Source organism: Gymnodraco acuticeps, unplaced genomic scaffold (genome assembly GCF_902827175.1).
Source record: "Gymnodraco acuticeps unplaced genomic scaffold, fGymAcu1.1, whole genome shotgun sequence".
NCBI lineage: Eukaryota > Metazoa > Chordata > Actinopteri > Perciformes > Bathydraconidae > Gymnodraco > Gymnodraco acuticeps.
The window spans coordinates 81,546-100,830 of record NW_022989867.1 but is presented as its reverse complement, the minus strand read 5'-3'; the positions used below and the strand labels follow the sequence as shown (position 1 = coordinate 100,830).

General features: G+C 44.7%; 1 protein-coding gene across 4 annotated transcripts in view; it reads right to left on the bottom strand.

The window, feature by feature from the left end:
- The window catches only part of carmil2 (capping protein regulator and myosin 1 linker 2), a 90,267-nt gene that overhangs the window by 70,670 nt on the left and 312 nt on the right, over positions 1–19,285 (bottom strand). For all 4 annotated transcript variants that reach the window (XM_034196613.1, XM_034196637.1, XM_034196628.1 and 1 more), the window contains exons 2-3: positions 797–900; positions 296–346 (exon numbers count right to left, since the gene is read on the bottom strand). In XM_034196613.1, coding sequence (XP_034052504.1) covers positions 296–346; positions 797–900 — 155 coding nt within the window. The remainder of the gene's footprint in view (positions 1–295; positions 347–796; positions 901–19,285) is intronic.

Here is a 19,285-nt window from a genome sequence, read left to right as displayed (position 1 = left end):
AAACGTCCGATATGTGTCATTTGAGTAACTGTTGGAGGCTTGAAGATAATAATAATAATGCATTTTATTTATATAGCGCTTTTCACAACTCAAAGACGCTTAAGATGTAAAAGTATTCCACGTAAAAGTCAACATAAGATAATAGTCCTTAAAAAAATTAACTCCTGCCACTAGAAAACTCACACTGTGGCCTGCAAGGGTTCAGAATGAGCAGTGCATGGTGAAAAGCAGTGAGAGATTATAAAATGTGCAATCGAGTGTAGCTGTGGTGTAAAATGGAACAGCTGTGATTTACCCTGACAGGTGGCTTGTTGTTAAACAGGTAACCTCTCCACAGACTCAGAACCTGATGAGAGAAACGACGTTAGAAATGGGACTGACAGAACCACAGCTCTGGAACTACAGAGGTTGTTGCATGTTGTGTTGGATGTGCTGTACCAGGGAAACTGGTACAGCAACTGCGATTTGTTGATTGTGCAGGTGTCAACATAACTCATTTAAGTTTGGTTCTTTATAGCTACATATTCCCAGATAAAAATGAACAAAATACCTCAAACTAAGTGACAGTGGCAGGATACACTTTGTATGCAACAAAATGATCTGAAACTCAAGGATATGCAACACTTCCTTTCTTCACATCATCGGATTCAGACAACTTTATTTTCCATGGGAAAAATAGAGCTTTGTAATTTTTTAATGAAAGTAAAAAGAAAATACAACATTTCTAAATATACATACATTTATAAGCACAATATACTTAATATTACATAGAACATCTTTAGTGTCCATCACTCACCACAAACCTGCTGGCCGACCTCCCACATGTCTGAGCGGGGGGGTGGAGGATGACAGGAGTCACGAGACACACTCTGTGAGGATTCAGCAGCTTAGAGATCTCATCTGCGCACACACACACACACACACACACACACATGTATACATCACTTCATCACTTTTAAATAAACAGGGCAAATTAAACACCTGTCCTATGGAATCTTTTAAACTTACCCGACCTTGATCTTAGTGGTTTTTATTTTCCAGTGACATCTAGTTCATTTTTATACGATTTGACTAACCCGGTGTGCCCCCCTTCCCTCTTTTACTTATTATCACTCTTATTATTATTATTAGTTTAATTATAACACTCCTTTTACATTTAAAATTATTAATAATGAAATAATTAATTTTAATTATTGGAGAGATTGTTTTAATTCTACTTATTTTATTATTGCACTTGTGTTTTAATACTTGCACTTTTAATCAACCATTTTAGATCCCCCTCTCATTTAAGGTCTTTTACTGATTCCATTGGGACGAGCTCCATACACCCACACACACACCTGCACACATCCACACACAAACACGCCCCCCTCCAGAGACCCTGGGTTGGGGAGATCTGCTTTTTAACATACTCTGCCGCCGTTCCGTGGTCCATCCCCGTCCTTCACTTTTTCACTCACAGAGTTTTTATGATGCTTTTTAAAAAGGGTTTTTATAAGGTCTTTGTAGGGCTATGTTTATGGAGTTTTTTAATGTTTTTTTAAACACACTCATTTACCGAGAGCCAGTGCACCCCGCAGGGCTCTTCACCCTAAAATGAATGACTCCCCTCATGGAGACCTCCCTTATGTCCCCATAAGGGAGGCGAGTCCCCACACGTGACTGTGTAAACAGATGTAGGTCCCCACAAGGATATTAATGCTAGGTCACACACACACACACACACACACACACAGCTGAAAACGTCACTTTCAGCTCTAGAAAAGATTCCCATAACCCCCTCTGTTTCAGCCCTGTTCCAAAAGTGCTGATTCTGTGTCTGTAGCTTTAAATGCTAATGAGCTGCTGCTGGCCACGCCCCTCTGAGAGATGATTGGTTTAAAAAAACACAATGGTGCTCTGGGAGGAGATTCAGGGGATAAGGTGGCCGGGGTTACCTTGGTTGCTGATTGGCTAATGGTTACACAAGCCAAAACATCGTTATGACATCATAAAGTGGCCAAAATCTGATCAGCTCATTTTCAGACAGGTTTTTATAGAAATGGATCAGGACAAAAAGAGAGAGAATCTTTGTTCCTGAAACTTTCAGAGTCTCTTTACACAGAGGGGACACATGTTGATGTAGAAGAGACAGGAAGAAGTGGATTTTGCATAATATGTCACCTTTAAATTATTAAAGTTCTACTGTTGTGGCTTTTATTATGAATTTTTCTGGATGTCTTGAAGAGATGTGTCCCTTGTGAAATCCATTTACACACTCTTAATCTTAGACATGGACTTGGGCTTGGCAGGGAAACTTGAGCAAATGAGCAAAATCCCAGAACATGTTCCGTTATAAAGACTTCGGAACATTTTAGCAATATATCAGTCATAATTAAAGCAATATTGTAAAAACAACAGACCCTGTGTTCTCGGTTCAAAGATGATTAACCAACCACAGACTGAGTCATGTTCTTCTCTTTGTCACTGACTGTTAAAATGGAAACAGCTGTGACCTTTAATGTTTGACCTTTATAACAAAAAAACAAAAGCTCTGAGGAGCAAATATATGCAAATATAACATTGCATGAATTATTGTCATGTTTATTCTACAACTGGTTATCCACTTATTTCAAATGTTTGATAGTTATATGAAAAGTCAAACGCTTCCATTTCTGGCATTAAATATGTCAATTGTATACATCACATATGAGCTTACATATCAGCCTTTCTGCATTTTTAGACTAACATATTAAGCACACCCCTATTGATGAAACAGACAATTCAACGACATGAAAAAGGACAGCTTCCAATATAAGAATGAAGTAAATCAACACCTCCCTAAAACAGTACGAATACACTGGGAAATACATTTGAAATGCAATGTACTCACATTGCATTTCACATTTTATTTTCATTTTAAAAACTGAAAATACTTCGCTCACTTTCTAAATGTATATTGAAATCAAAATATCTTATTCATCCCAGGGGAAAATTTGGTTTCGTACAGAGTTTATCGTTTCTTAATACATGTAGAGTATAATATGTTTATCAATTTTTGTTTTAGTAGTAGATGTTCTTTTTATTTTATAATGTGTATTCTTTGGATACTTTATAGATATATATATATTTTCTTTTAATTTGGATATGAATAAAATGACGTCATTGTTGGGGAAATATTTTCCTAGGCCCATAACTTTGACCCAGTTTATCAGTGTGTAATGCCCTCACTGAGCCCCTGAGCCTTGGCTGTGCTCTCAGTGTTTTGTCTCCCTGTTCCTGCCTGTTGTCGTCAGCTGATAGAGGTGTTATTGTGCTTTGCTTGTTTTATCTTGTTATGCAGCATGTTGATTATTCTCTCAGAACCAACTAAATACATGGGTCTGTATTGTATTTACAGATACAATACAATACAGTATTGTACAGTTGCAAGAAAAATTATGTGAACCCTTTGGATTCTCCACACATAGCATTGTGTGTTCCTTCCAAACAACTCAACGTTGGTTTCATCTGTCCACAGAACATGTTGCCAGTAGTGCTGTGGAACATCCAGGTGCTCTTTTGCAAACTTCAAACGTGCAGCAATGTTTTTTCTGGACAGCAGTGGCTTCCTCCGTGGTGTCCTCCGTGGTGTCCTCCCATGAACTCCATTCTTGTTCAGTGTTTTACGTATCGTAGATTCCTCAACAGAGATGTTAGCATGTGCCAGAGATTTCTTTAAGTCTCTAGCTGACACTCTAGGATTCTTCTTCACCTCATTGAGCATTCTGCGCTGTGCTCTTGCAGTCATCTTTACAGGACGGCCACTCCTAGGGAGAGTAGCAACAGTGCTGAACTTTCTCCATTTATAGACAACTTGTCTTGAACATCAAGGCTTTTAGAGATACTTTTGTAACCCTTTCCAGCTTTATGCAAGTCAACAATTCTTAGTCGTAGGTCTTCTGAGAGCTCTTTTGTGCGAGGCATGGTTCACATCTGGCAATGCTTCTTAAGAATAGCACATTCAAAACTGGTGTGTATTTTTTATAGGGCAGGGCAGCTTTAACCAACACCTCCAATCTCGTCTCATTGATTGGACTCCAGGTTGGCTGACTCCTGACTCCAATTAGCTCCTGAAGAAGTCTTTAGCCTAGGGGTTCACATACTTTGTCCACCCTGCACTGTGAATGTTTACATGGTGTGTTCAATAAAAACATGAAAACATATAATTGTTTGTGTGGTATTAGTTTAAGCAGACTGTGTTTGTCTATTGTTGTGACTTAGATGAAGATCAGAACACATTTTATGACCCACTTATGCAGAAATCCAGGTCATTCCAAAGGGTTCACATACTTTTTCTTGCAACTGTATTATACTATACCCAAAGTGAGGCTGACTTTTCGTACAATGTCCCACTGTCTGGCTTCTTGCATAAAGTAAAGTGCTCGTCGCAGTTGTCGGCTAAATGTTTTCAGTTAAATAGCTTCTTATATCTGTTAGCGCAGCTAGCTAGCACCAGATGCTAACAACAACAATACACATAAGAGAGGCTTCTCAATACTCAAATTTCCCCTCCTCGACTCCTCGGTCCTCCGGTAGTGACCAGGGGCCTCATTTATAAAGCGATATACGCTCAAAAAATGGCGTACTCCAGTTTCTACGCAATGTTTGCGATTTATAAAATACTAACTTGACGGGAAAACGTGCGGTCCTCCACGCAAACTCTAACCCATGCGTACGCACTAAGCACACACACGGGAGAGACGAGAAACTGCGACACCGTTGGCAGAAGGAAGAATGGAGAGAAATATGTGGAAATAATACCATAAATAAAATGTTACCTCTCATTTATCATATGAAGAATTCATTTTCAAACATTGATTAAAGCCAATCTTAAAATGATTTAACAAACGCCTGTTTGAGACTCCTCAGTGCACACAAAAACATAACTTGGAGAAATAAATAAATACGGATATGTTATTAAAAACCACCTCGAATATGTTGTGTTAATGTTATGAAATGTTTTCTCATAAATGATGCGGTAAGCAGGAGGACAGAATTACGTCTAAACTGACGCCGTTTTGCATTTCTATAGGTTGTAGATACGAGCATGGTTTTATATACTATCACGTTTAATCGTGTTTTATGCCGTTTGCTAAGACTTGATAGGTCGCTCGTAAAACACAGGAGGTATGGAAGCTAAGAACACCATATGTGGTAAATTGTACAGCTGATATAACACAACACATTAGTTGTATTTCCTTTAACTGGTGGATATAGGGTTGCTGCGGGGTGGGGGTGGGGGGGGGGGGTTGAGACGCACAGGCTGCAGTGGAGAGGCTGCGCACAGCTGATCGACAGCTGGGACACAAACCACCAAATACAAACAAATAATTCAGATCCAGTCGTCATGACTCCACTCCGGAGGGATTCCCTGATCATTTCTTAGTTTCTCATCAAGGGGGGGTCTCCTGTCCCCGGTACAAACACACTGCCTGAGGAAGGCTATGTGTATTTATTTTGTCATTAACCTTTTTCGGGCCATTTATTTATTTATTTTGGTGACGATCCGACCTCCATGCTGCTACTCTGGTTCAAACTGCATCCACCAAACAATATGATTTATCTCCACCTCCCCAAAATAACCAAAATCTGACACGGTGTGAGATGTCACACATTTAGCTGTTCTGTCGTCATTTCCTGCGATCTTCTTCATAAAGTCAGTCAGAATGAATGAATGAATGAATGAATGGGCGTTTCTTTGACTATTTATAGGCAAATATGGGCGTTACGTGAAGCCCGCAAAAGCTGCACCGCATTTCGAGTCGGTTGTGATTTATAAAGGGAAACCGACGTAGGAAGTGCTGTACGCGCTTTCCTCGTCGGTGCGCAATGTTTGGTGAATCGGGAAGTGGCGGAAAATGTATGGACCTATTTTTCGGATTTCTACTACGTAAGCAACCTTTCCACGTGAATCCTACGCACGGCGTTATACATGAGGCCCCAGGACATGCATTTCAGCGCGCCATGTTGAAGGACATCTCATTTCTCTAAATGCACACCGAGGATCGAGCGTCGAGGAGGCTCTCTGGAGGAGCTCTAACCGAGGATACACTGATGGTTCCTCCACGGCTCCTCCGCGGATGCATTTCCGGGAACGGTGGAGGCGTGACGCACGGCCGGACTTATCTCAGCCAATGACAGCTCTGCATCCCCTGGATATTATTTTAGAAACTGCTTTCATCGCGTCGCGATGTTTCCAGAGAGAACAGCTGTAAGGTCCATGCAGAAAGCAGAGCAGTGTGTATAATATATATCACTCAGTATAACAGGCCTACTCTCTTTATTTGCTTTAGTTTAGTAGATATCTACAAACAATGAGTCGATATTTTTCTAAAACCATTTAGTGCTTCACATAATAAAATACACAACGGCTGTAGCCTTATGCTTTAGGACAGGGGTGGGGAACCTTTTTCCTCTCAAGGGCCATTTCAATTTGTACAATATCCTCAGAGGGCCGTACAAATGATTGACCTCTGCTTAAAAGAACTAAAATCACAGCCCATTCATTTCATTCTGTGCAAAGAAAAAGCAACCTCTTAATCCAGATATCTCACCATGACTCGCGCATGCATGCACGTGCAAAATGTGGCGTGACCACGAAAACAGAAAGATATGGACACAAGATGTGTGCAAATGTATTTAGTTTCCTATCCATGTGAACATGATTTTAAGTGGGGGGGGACCTAACCTCCTCTACGGGGGTCCGGGGGCATGCTCCCCCGGGAAGATTTTTTTTTAAATGTTGAAGTTAAAAGCATCAATCTGGTGCACTTTGAGAGCAAAATTAGGAGATCTATGGATACATCTCTCAACACCCATATGAAACAGAACTGGAAGCAGATTTATTTTTCTTTATGAATATTTGACAAATCACTCTCCTTTCAAACTGTATTATTGTTTATTAATAACAACTTTTGTTTACTGTCATATAGTATTTTATACCTGTTAAACCTATACTTTATTCTCTTTTATAACTATAATGATCATATAAAGATGTGCCTTTACCTCACTGGTTGTAGAAAAAGCGTCTTATATTCGTTAGCATAGCTAGCTAACCAGATGCTAATAACAATAAAGTTATTGACTGTATGACAGATGAACAGATCGCCACTGGGCTCACAACTAAAGACACAGACACGCAGAAACTGCGGCATGTGTACGGCTCCTTATCGGTACTGCAATTTCTGAAGTGCTGGAGTGGCGTTCTGGTGCTCTCCGTCAGAACTGCACCCCTGTCAGTCGAGACGTCGAGACATATACCACGTGATGACACGTTAGGCTCGTGTTGTGTTCAAGGACCCTGACCTTGGCCAGGAAAAACAGGCACTCGCTTGTTTAATTTTTTTGCGGTCTAGATTTCTTACATTTTTTTCTTTTTTGCGTGTGTTTATAAATTACCTCGAGGGCCGTACCAAATTGTCTCGCGGGCCGTATACGGCCCGGAGGCCGGAGGTTCCCCATCCCTGCTTTAGGAGCTGTAAGTGTGTGTGTGGTAGGCCTACAGTGTGTATGTGTGTGTGTGGTACAGTATGTTGGTGTGTGTGTTGTACAGTGCCTAAATGAGGCGGACAGACGGGTCTCAGTTGGTTTGGTGTCCTCTGCTTACTTTTAATACTTGTAAATACAACTTTTGGCCCGTAATTTCAATTCCCCATTTCATCGACCAGAGAGAGGGGGGGATATATCCAGTCTCTGATTGTGTTACGTTATTATGAGAGTGCTCTCATACTTTAAATTGTATTTATATAAATATATTTGTGTGTGTGTGTCCGCATCTGTAGCCTGTTATTGTCTCATTATACCGCACTCTCAATTAATTCAAAGTAAATATGTGGGGGAACAATGTTCAGCTGATGTAACAGAGATTATAAAATACAGCGCTAGACAAAACACTCGACAGCTGATGCAGCTCGCGGTATGGTTGCCACCATAGACTGTAGGTTGCCACGTAATAATGAACGGACGTCGCTTTAATATTACCGCTCAGAGGAGAGGAGTTCTCATTTCTTTAAACGTCTGCTGCATCCCCTCCTCTCTCCTCGGTTCCCCTGCTCGGTCCTCCGCTCGCATCTCCTGTGGGCGGGACAGAAGAGGCTTCTCAATACTCAAATTTCCCCTCCTCGACTCCCCTCCTCGGTTCCCCTCCTCGAGACTTAGACCCGCCCACAGGAGATGCGAGCGGAGGACCGAGGAGGGGAAGCAGCAGACGTTTAAAGAAATGATAACTCCTCTCCTCTGAGCGGTCATTTTAAAGAGACGTCCGTTCATTATTACGTGGCATCAGCTGTCGAGTGTTTTGTCATAGCGCTGTATCTCTGTTAGATCAGCTGAACATTGTTCCCCCACATATTTACTTTGAATTCATTGAGAGTGCGGTATAATGAGACAATAACAGGCTACAGATGCGGACACACACACACAAATATATTTATATAAATATATACAATTTAAAGTATGAGAGCACTCTCATAATAACGTAACACAATCAGAGACTGGATATATCCCCCCCTCTCTCTGGTCGCTGAAATGGGGAATTGAAATTACGGGCCAAAAATTGTATTTACAAGTAGGCCTATTAAAAGTAAGCAGAGGACACAAAACCAACTGAGACCCGTCTGTCCGCCACATTTACGCACTGTACAACACACACCTACACACTGTACAACACACACCTACACACTGTACCACACACACCTACAGCTCCTAGTCCTAACGCATAAGCCGTTGTGTATTTGATTATGTGAAGCAATGGTCTTAGAAAAATATCGACTCTTTGTTTGTAGATATCTACTAAATTAAAGCAAATAAAGAGAGTAGGCCTGTTATACTGAGTGATATATATTATACACACTGCTCTGCTTTCTGCATGGACCTTACAGCTGTTCTCTCTGGAAACATGGCGACGCGATGAAAGCAGTTTCTAAAATAATATCCAGGGGATGCATGCAGAGCTGTCATTGGCTGAGATAAGTCCGGCCGTGCGTCACGCCTCCACCGTTCCCGGAAATGCATCCGTGGAGGAGCCGTGGAGGAACCATCAGTGTATCCTCGGTTATAGCTCCTCCAGAGAGCCTCCTCGACGCTCGATGCTCGGTCCTCGGTGTGCATTTAGAGAAATGAGACGTCCTTCAAAATGGCGCGCTGAAATTCATTTCCGGGTCACTACCGGAGGACCGAGGAGTCGAGCAGTCGAGGAGGGGAAATTTGAGTATTGAGAAGCCTCTTAAGTCTCGAGGAGGGGAGTCGAGGAGGGGAAATTTAAGAATTGAGAAGCCTCTAAGCCAAGGTCTCTCTCGCTCGCTCGCGCCACACATACACACACCCTCCCCGTCCTCCCGATGGCCAGTCGGTGCCTGCCGGTGAGCGTGGAAGTGTGGTCTGCCGCAAGCGGGCGGCAGGAGCGGGGCTGTCAGCATCAGCTTGTAGATGATATTTTAAACTCGATGCGCTCTGAAACTATGGGGCGGCCGAGAACAAAAAATACACGCGTGAATCGCGTTAAAATAATTAGTGGCGTTAAAAAATAGTTTTTATATAATATCTGTAAAGGTCCCGTGTCATGCTTTTCCGGTTATTACCCATCCCCTTGTGTGTTATGTAGCTTGTTATCCATATAAACGGTCTGCAAAGTCACAAACCCTCAAAGTACACCCTGTAGCGAGTAAAACTCTAACACAGAAAATACCTGTCTATGCTGCCCCAGAACGACAAATGTGAAAACACAAATGTACTCATGTCATCCAATTGTTTTGGTGTTTTAGATTTGGTTACCAAAGTCTTAGGATCACAAAAGTAGTGAAATATTTGAATTACACTGTATATAAATGTGTTATTCATGTCTAAAATGAAAAAGATTCAATTCGAATTTTGAGTAAAATAGGTGTTTATCACTCTATTTTCACCACAGCAGGGACTGAGATACGCACAGCAGGGACTGAGATACGTTAGGACTTTTTTTTCAACCAACAATTTATTATAAATATGTTTTTTTCAACCAACTATTTATATAAATATAAGAAACTGGAAAATCTCACTATTTACAATATTGAACAACTTTCAACCAACTATTCATTATAAATGTAAAGACAGTGTCAAGGTCTTTGTCCGTCTTCCAAGACAGTGGGTCTGGCTGCTGTGTAGGTGGGGGGTACGTGTGCTGGAAAGCTACACTTCCAGCGATTCCGCGGATATCTGAATCATATTTCTACTCCATATAATCGAAAATATACGATTAATTACGTAAATTATGCGCATCTGGCGCGTCCACCGACTCCAGAGGGTTTTAGACACCCTCCTTACGTTGTGGAAACCTTACATTCCCTTAATAAATCAGTTTGATCTTTATTGATGGTATTTCGTGGACATATTTGTAAACGTTTTGCTAAAAGCTTACTATCTTCAGGTCAGAATCAGTAGCGTGGCATGGGGAAAAAATTAGGGGAGGCCAATAATACGTCCTTTCTTTTGGGTCGGGGGTGTGGTGGTCAATGTAATAACGTAACCAGATGAGTGATTACAGCGCCCGGTATCATTTTACACACATTTGTATTGTAACGTCCGCGGTGTTAAGGCTTCAATGATATTTCTGTGTAACAAAAACTCAGGAACTTAGTACTTTTTGGAGCGTCCCAGCTAGCGCCTCCGTTTATTATTATCGAGTCACACCACGCTCTCCTTCACCACACCAGCACAGACTGCGCATGCTCACAACACATGACCTCTCAACCCAATGCTTACATGCGTCCCCCCTTACTGAAAGAACTGTCCCCATTTCCACACACATGGTGAGAACACAACAAAACATAAAAAAAAAAATAATACACATCCACAGCCCAAATAAAACATCAACTTGGTATGACATAACCCATTCCCCTGTCCTGCACACTTGAGACATGAAAAAAAAAACACAATTATGCAGCATAGAATACACAGGAGAAAAGAAGCACACGAACATGTAAACACCAGTCACTCGGCCCATAACAAAGTCCATAAAGCAGACAGGAGGCCGCGCTAACCTCCCAGCCCGGGACACCGTCAGTGCGGCTGGTTCGAGCTCAGGGGAATCACCAGCTCCAGAACCCGGCACAAGATCACTGTCACTTTCCCCATCGGAAAACCTCAAGCGTCCAGAGCTCTGTTGGGAGACTGCATCTTGGAACGGAAGAGGCTGAGCAAGGTTTAAGAGAGACCTTGATGGTCCCTCCAAGGGAAAGGCTACCGGTCATAATGGACAGTTTGGAGAGAGGATTCATTAACAAACGGGCTACTTAGTTGGTACGTGACCCCCACTTCATCACCCCTATCCATTCGCCTCTGTACCAGATAAGGCCCCTTCCAGTGGGGAGCCAGCTTACAGCGGCTCTCAGTGGGATCATTTAACCACACCAAATGCCCGGCTTCATATGGGACGTGCCTCACTCTGGCATCATAGTACGACTTCTGTTTGCTGCTTGCAGCTAATTTGTTATCCCTTGTCTGATCAAACGCAGCGTCCAAGCGTCTGAGAAGGGAATCAGCAAAGTCTTCCCGGGGACCCTGCACCAGATAATCCCGCTTTGAACCCAGTAAAACATCCACAGGAGTCCTGGCCTCCCTGCCATGCATGATAAAATACGGCGTGAAGCCTGTGCTGGAATGTACACTGGTATTGTACGCAAACGCGACCTGTGACAGAAAAGAGTCCCACTCCCCCTCACATGATAGCAGAGATTTCGCCAACTGATCGATAAGTGTCCTATTAAACCTCTCTACCATGCCATCAGACTTCGGATTGTAAGGCGTGGTGTGCGTCTTCTTCACACCTAATATTCCGCACAAATGCCTCACAACATCTGACTCGAACTGTCTGCCCATATCAGTGTGCAGTTTCCATTACCCCATGCTCCAAGATGTAGTTCTGGAAGAGACACTCCGCGACCGTGGGGGCTTTTTGATCGGGGATGGCATACAGATTTACACATTTTGTGAAATAGTCCTCAACAACCAACACATACCGGTTGCCTTTTGATGTGACCGGCAACTCCAGTATGTCAGCCGCCACACGCTGGAAAGGTCTAACTGCATGCGAAGTTCTCATGTTTAGGCACCGGGGACTTCCTTCTCTGACAGGCATAACATTGGTCACACCATGATAGCCAATAGCACACACTTCTTGCACGTGCCAAAACGCGTTCATACGCCAGGTGAGCAGTCAGTGGAGCACCATGCAAGTGTCCCAGGACCTCTGGAACTAAGACAGCAGGAACAACAACCTGAGTAGACTGCCCTGCCTCAGACAGCCAAACAACTCTACATAAAAGTCCCTCCATAAAAGTCAGCCGGGGAAACTCATGCCAAAGTCTCTTCACACCCCGACTAGAATCTTTTAACTTCCATCTAGGGGGCAGTTGGCCATGCTCCAGCCAGGCCAAAACTTGTCCGATGTCTGCATCCTTTTGCTGGAGCTCCCTAATACCGGAGCCATCATGTGACAGAGTGAAGATTAGGGTCTGGTCCACTGAAGACCCTGAGTCAGGAGAAGGAGGGCCTGAAATCGGTCCCTGGGCTTGGGCCGTGGCAGGAGTCCCCACTGCACACACATCACTAGGACCACTGTCTCCAGCGCCAGGGAGAATTGTACTCAAGGGAGCGGATGTGGCATCGAGACTGCCTGAATTCTCCAAAGCTTCAGGGGTGTCAGGCCTGCGTGAAAGGGCATCTGCATTTGTGTGTTTGGCCCCACTCTTGTGCACAATCACCCAGTCGTATGGGTTCAGCTCCAGAGCCCAACGGCTACGACGCCCCGTCATGTCATTGTCAACCTGAAGTCGTCGCAGACCCAACAAAGGTTGGTGATCTGTAATAATTGTGAAGGGGAGAAGACCTAAGTAATGCCTGAAATTACGCACTGCCCACACTATCGCCCACAGCTCCCTGTCGTAGGTAGACCAACGCCGTTCAGCTGCTGTGAGGGAGCGACTAGCGTAGGCCACCACTCTCTCCAGGCCATCCACTTCTTGTGACAGCACAGCCCCCACAGCAATCTGCGAAGCATCTGTACACAGCACAAAACTCTTGGTGAAGTCCGGGTGACACATTACATTACATTGCATTTAGCTGACGCTTTTATCCAAAGCGATTTACAATAAGTACATTCGACCAGGAAGACACAACCTTGAAGAAAACAGAATCATATAAGTACATCAGGTTTCATAGAGCCAAACATTTTAAGTGCTACTCAACTGGCTTTAGATAAGCCAGTCCTTTATTAGTATATAAGTGCTTTGTTAATAATTCTATCGCTCGAAGTGGAGTCGAAAGAGATGAGTTTTCAGTCTGCGCCGGAAGATGTGCAAGCTATCTGCTGTCCTGATGTCAATGGGGAGCTCATTCCACCATCTTGGAGCCAGGATAGCAAACCCACGTGTTTTTGCTGATGGGAACTTGGGTCCCCCTCGCAGCGAGGGTGCAGCGAGTCGTTTGGCTGATGCAGAGCGTAGTGCACGCGCTGGGGTGTACGGTTTAACCATGTCCTGGATGTACGAAGGGCCAGATCCATTCGCAGCATGGTAAGCAAGTACCAGTGTCTTGAAGTGGATTCTAGCAGTTACCGGAAGCCAGTGAAGGGAGCGGAGGAGCGGAGTGGTGTGGGAAAATTTAGGAAGGTTGAAGACCAGACGAGCCGCTGCATTCTGGGTGAGCTGCAGAGGTCGGATAGCACATGCAGGTAGACCAGCCAGGAGGGAGTTGCAGTAGTCTAGGCGTGAGGTGACGAGAGCCTGGACCAGAACCTGCGTGGCTTTCTGGGTCAGCTGGGGACGTATCTTCCTGATGTTGTAAAGCGTGTATCTGCAGCAACGGGTTGTAGCAGCGATGTTTGCAGTGAAGGACAGGTTGTTATCTAGGATCACACCCAGATTTCTTGCAGTCTGAGTCGAGGAAACAACAGAGGTGCCGATGTTGATTGTTAGGTCAAGAGTGGGACAATCTTTTCCCGGAAGGAAAAGCAGCTCAGTCTTGTCAAGGTTGAGCTTGAGGTGATGAGCAGACATCCACTGAGAGATGTCAGCTAGACAAGCAGAGATGCGTGCGACGACCTGGGTCTCTGAGCGGGGAAAGGACAGAATTAATTGGGTGTCGTCAGCGTAGCAATGGTATGAAAAACCATGCGGGCTAATGACTGATCCGAGCGAGTTTGTGTACAGGGAGAAGAGGAGGGGACCAAGAACAGAGCCCTGAGGGACCCCTGTAGTTAATTGACAAGGGTCGGACTCAGACCCTCTCCAAGTTACCCTGTAGGTACGGTCTTTGAGGTATGAGGTGAGGAGGGAAAGTGCAGAGCCTGAAACTCCAAGTTTTTGGAGAGTGCGAAGGAGGATCTGATGATTCACCGTGTCGAATGCAGCAGACAGGTCCAACAGGATGATGACAGAGGAGAGGGATGCAGTTTTGGCAGTGTGCAGTTCCTCAGTGACAGCAATGAGAGCAGTTTCTGTGGAGTGACCTGCCTTTAAACCAGACTGGTGCGGATCCAGAAGGTTATTCTGATGGAGATAACAGGAGAGTTGTTTAAAGACAGCGCGTTCAAGTGTTTTAGACAGGAACGGGAGTAGAGAGACAGGCCTGTAGTTTATAACATCAGACGGGTTGAGAGTGGGTTTCTTTAGGAGAGGGTTTACTCTTGCCTCCTTGAAACTATTTGGAAAGTGACCAGAAGTTAGAGAAGTGTTGATGAAATGGGAGAGAAACGGTAGAATATCAGGAGCGATAGTCTGAAGGAGGTTTGAAGGGATGGGGTCCAGAGGACAGGTGGTAGGGCGGGCAGAGGTAATGAGGGTAAGAACCTCACTTGGAGAGAGAGGGGAAAAGGAGGTTAGTGTGTGGGTGGAAGGAGGGTCTGGTGACCCAGCGGTGAGTAAAGGTGAGTCAGAAAAAGAAGAGCGAATATCATCAACCTTTTTTTCAAAGTGGATAACAAAGTCGCTTGACAGAAGTGAGGAGGGGGGGAGGGGCTTTGGGAGGGTCCAAGAGGGTGGAGAAGATGGAAAATAGTTTTTTGGGATTGGAATAGGAAGATTGGATCTTATCTTGAAAGAAAGTGCTTTTTGCCTGAGAGATCGAAGCAGAGAAAGAGGAGAGGAGAGCCTGATAGGTTAGGAGGTCGTCACAGTGTTTGGATTTCCACCGTTTCCGCTCTGCTGCCCTAAGGACGGTTCTATTAGCACGCAGTGCATCATTTAACCAGGGAGCAGGAGGGGACTGACGAGCCTGCCGAGATGTGAGAGGACAGAGCGAGTCCAGAGAGGATGAGAGAGTAGAGAGGAGAGTTTCTGCAGCAGAGTTTGGAGGTAGTAGTTGGAACGAGTCCGAGGAAGGGAGGGCTGAGAGCACCTATGAGGCAAAGGTAGAGGGGGAGAGGGAACGAAGGTTACGGCGGACAGGTGCAGACACATGATAGGTTCGGCACAAAGACCATCCCGCAAAAACTCAAATGCCTCCTGGCAATCCGCCGTCCACTGAAAAGGGACATCCTTTCCCGTCAGATGGTTGAGGGGGGCAGCACGCTGGGCAAAACTCCTCACAAACCTCCTATAATAAGAGCAGAGACCCAGAAAAGCACGCACCTCTGTAGCGGACGGTGGAACTGGCCAAGTCTTCACCTTATCTGTGTTACGGGGGTCAGGACGAAGCCCCCCGGCGGAGATGACGTGACCAAGGAATACCACGTGATCACGGGCAAGATGGCACTTTCTGGCGTTCAATCTATGAATGAATGAACACCTCCTCCAAAGCAGACATGTGGGCCTCAAACGAATTACTGTAAATCAGTATATCTTCAAGATACACCATGCAGATGTGCCATGGCAGCCCCCTTAACACCAGCTCCATAACCCTCTGGAAGGTAGCGGGTGCATTGGTCAGACCCATAGGCATGGATTTGAACTGGTATAGGCCCTGGCCAGTGGTGAATGCTGTCTTTTCGTGGTCCTCCTCAGCCACTTCCACCAGCCAGTAACCGTCAGAAAAATCCAAGGTGCTGAACCAGGAGGCCCCCGCCAATGCGTCTAATGTGTCATCCACCCGTGGCAGTGGATGAGAATCCTTTATTGTCACAGAGTTGAGTCCCCTGTAATCCACACAGAATCGCCATGTGTTGTTCTCTTTCCTGACGAGGACCACTGGGGCGGACCACGGGCTACAACTCTCTTCAATTATGTCATCCTCCAACAGGCGCTGAACCTGTCTGTCTGCCTACGGTGGGCCCGACGCTTGACCGGGGAATGATCACCTGTCTGTATGCGGTGTTTGATCAGACCGGTGTTTCCTGTTCTGCCCTTCCCATAGCCGAACACCCCATGGTGTTTCCCCATCAAGGCCTGCAGCTGCAGTCTCTGTTCAGCAGACAACGGGAAGCCAGCCACATCCGGCAGAGGGGTAGCCCCCTGCTGAGAGGGGAAAACCTCAGAGGGGGTGAGTAGCTCACAGTCCTTAACATGGTGGAACACACCTAAATGGGAGCCGGGGTGCAGCTTTAACTCCTTCTCTGTCGGGTTGAGCAGCCTGGCCACAGTGCATCCATTCTTCACAGGTGCAACTGTACGTGCAATCACAAGTCCCACGTTATCACGCACCTCAGGCTCCAGGTAGCCTAAGAAAGAGTCGGCAGACCAGCAGTACGGGGAATATCCACATTAACTGGGACAATCATTTCACTGAAAGGGGGAATAATAGCATCAACAGACATAGAGATGTTACAACATTCTGGTATGAAATCTGTGGCATGCATGAGAGGAATATCAACATCCCCCAGGTGAAGCAGACCACGACCGACCAACATCCATAACAGCTCGAGCCTGCAACATGAAATTAAACCCCAGCAGAATAGCTTGTGTTGCCCCTCGCACTACATGTACAAACTGCTCCCAATGTTTGCCCCCCAACTGTATGGGAAGAGTCACAGTACCCAGAGTGTCCAACAATTGACCATTTACTGTGCGTGAAAAAGTGTACTGGGTATTTAGCACACGTTTACGTAAGGCAGACATGGACATTCTGAAGTCCTCAGAAATAAGTGAAACATTGGACCCAGAGTCAATCAAAACAGTAACATCAACACCCTCAACAAGTCCTCTAACATAGGCTGTGGGCTTAGACTCACCCACAGAACAAGAGTCCAATGCACAAGCAGGCGCTTTCCCAGCAGAATAGTCCATTTGACCCTATAGTGGTGAAACCGGCATCTGGGTCTTGATGCCAGTCACTGGAAGTTTCCCTGCAGCCGTCCGTGCGAGGATGGAGATGGTGACCGCCGAGAGGGAGACACAAACCTCACTCCACGCCTTGGCTGACGTTCCCCAGCGCTGTGTGATCCTTGCTGGACATCGCTGCCTAGTCGTCGCGGTGAGAAGTCCGCAGAGGTGTCTCGGGTCCCCAGCTCACGTGGAGACCATTCCCTGGCACCAAAACCATCCTGCGGTCTGCGCTGAGGAGAACGGCCCCTGCTGCGGTCGTCCCTGTGGGAATCCCCGGTGGTAGATCTGCAACCAAACCCGCCACAATCATAGTGGCAGGCACGCCGGTGCACCCTCTGACGATCCCAGGTCAAGGCGGAGCTCCCTCTGCCATTCTCAGCTCCACGGCTATGTGCTCTCAAGTCTTTTACCTCAGTCTGTAAGTTGTCCACCTTCAAGGTGAGGCGTTCAACCACATTTATGAGCTTATTTCGAGCTATTTTCCAAAATCCTAAGGAAAAATCCCATTGCTTTTTTGTCGAGGGAAAACGAGCGCAGCTTACTTCCGGGTTTTAGGACGCGTCACTGCAACACTAAGTTGATGCGATTTGATTGGATTGTGAGGCAAGGGAAGCCAGCCGCCTCTGGCTTCCCTTGGCATGGCCCTGACCAATCACAGGTCGGCAGGGGCATGACGTGAGCCTCATCTGATTGGTCAATCCCTCCATTTTTTTTCACCAAGGGAAGCCAATTTCGGCGAGCCTCCTTTCGCAACAGAGAGTGCAATCTACTGTTTCACCATAACATCTACAGGGGTGCTGTTTCACTCTTTGTAAAATACTCAATGAGAATGGGGGAGAGACGGGCCGGCAGCAACACACAACAAAGAATTTCCGAAACTAAACGAAGTGTTTTTATTTATTTATTAAAATTATAACTACAATCCGAAAAAACAGGGGAAGCCTGGCTTCCCTTGGCCTCCAGGAGAAAACGCCACTGGTCAGAATTGAACAAGTTTATGAGTCTAATTTTTTCACATTTGTTAGAGTATTTGGTTTTGGTAATAAAATGATTAAGTCACTGTTCGTTGAGGGTGGAAGACTGCCATTCTTAAAAGCCTCTGATAACATTTCAACTAGAGGTGTAAGCAATTTGTTTTGAAATATTTAATAAAGATCAATTGGAAGAGCATCTGGTGTGCCCAATCTCGTCCTTGTTCATTTCTAGCTCTTGATCTTGTTTATGTTCTCTTTGGATCATTGATAGTGAATCTAAGAATCTATTCATGTTTCGTACATTAGTTTCATTTTTTATATTATAAAGATCTTTATAGTAGTCACTAAATTTATAATTAATTTCTGTAGGATCCACAACAATCCCGATTGGAATGGTTGTTAGTGATGTTTTGGTTTCTAGTTGTTTAATGCTAGTGGCTAATGCCTGATTTATCAGCTTGTTCATAGAAAGTTAGTTTCAGTCTTAAAAGACTATAGGCAGGGCTACAAGCTGACAGTTGATCATATTCAGCTCTCAAAATTAGTAACTCACTTTCCAGTTGAGGATTGCTTTTCTCAAAGACTTCTTCCTGAAGAGTTTTAGTTTTGTTTGCCAATCTTAATCTCTCCTCTCGTATCTTTGACCCTGTATAACTAATGATTATGTCTTCTCAGGAAAGCGTTAAAAGCTTCCCATCTCGTACAGGCAGAGGTTTGTGTAGTATTTATTTAAAAGAACTCGTCGATCTATCCTCCTATATATTTTACGAATTCTTCATCTTGCAGCCATTTTTTGCACCAAATTTGTGTACGCAATTCTGAGGAAATCAAAAAGTAATCTATTCGATAGAATGTGTTAGAATAACAGGAATACCTTTTTCAAGTGGTTTCAATTCTCTCCATATATCTAATAGCTTTAATTCTTTAATTCAACAATGTATAATCTATACAGTATATCTGTTGAGAAGTACTGTATATATTCAGTTGTTTATTATATGTTTAACTTGTGTGTAATGCCTGTTAACAAGCTGCGGGGACAAAATAATGTCTTATTGTGTA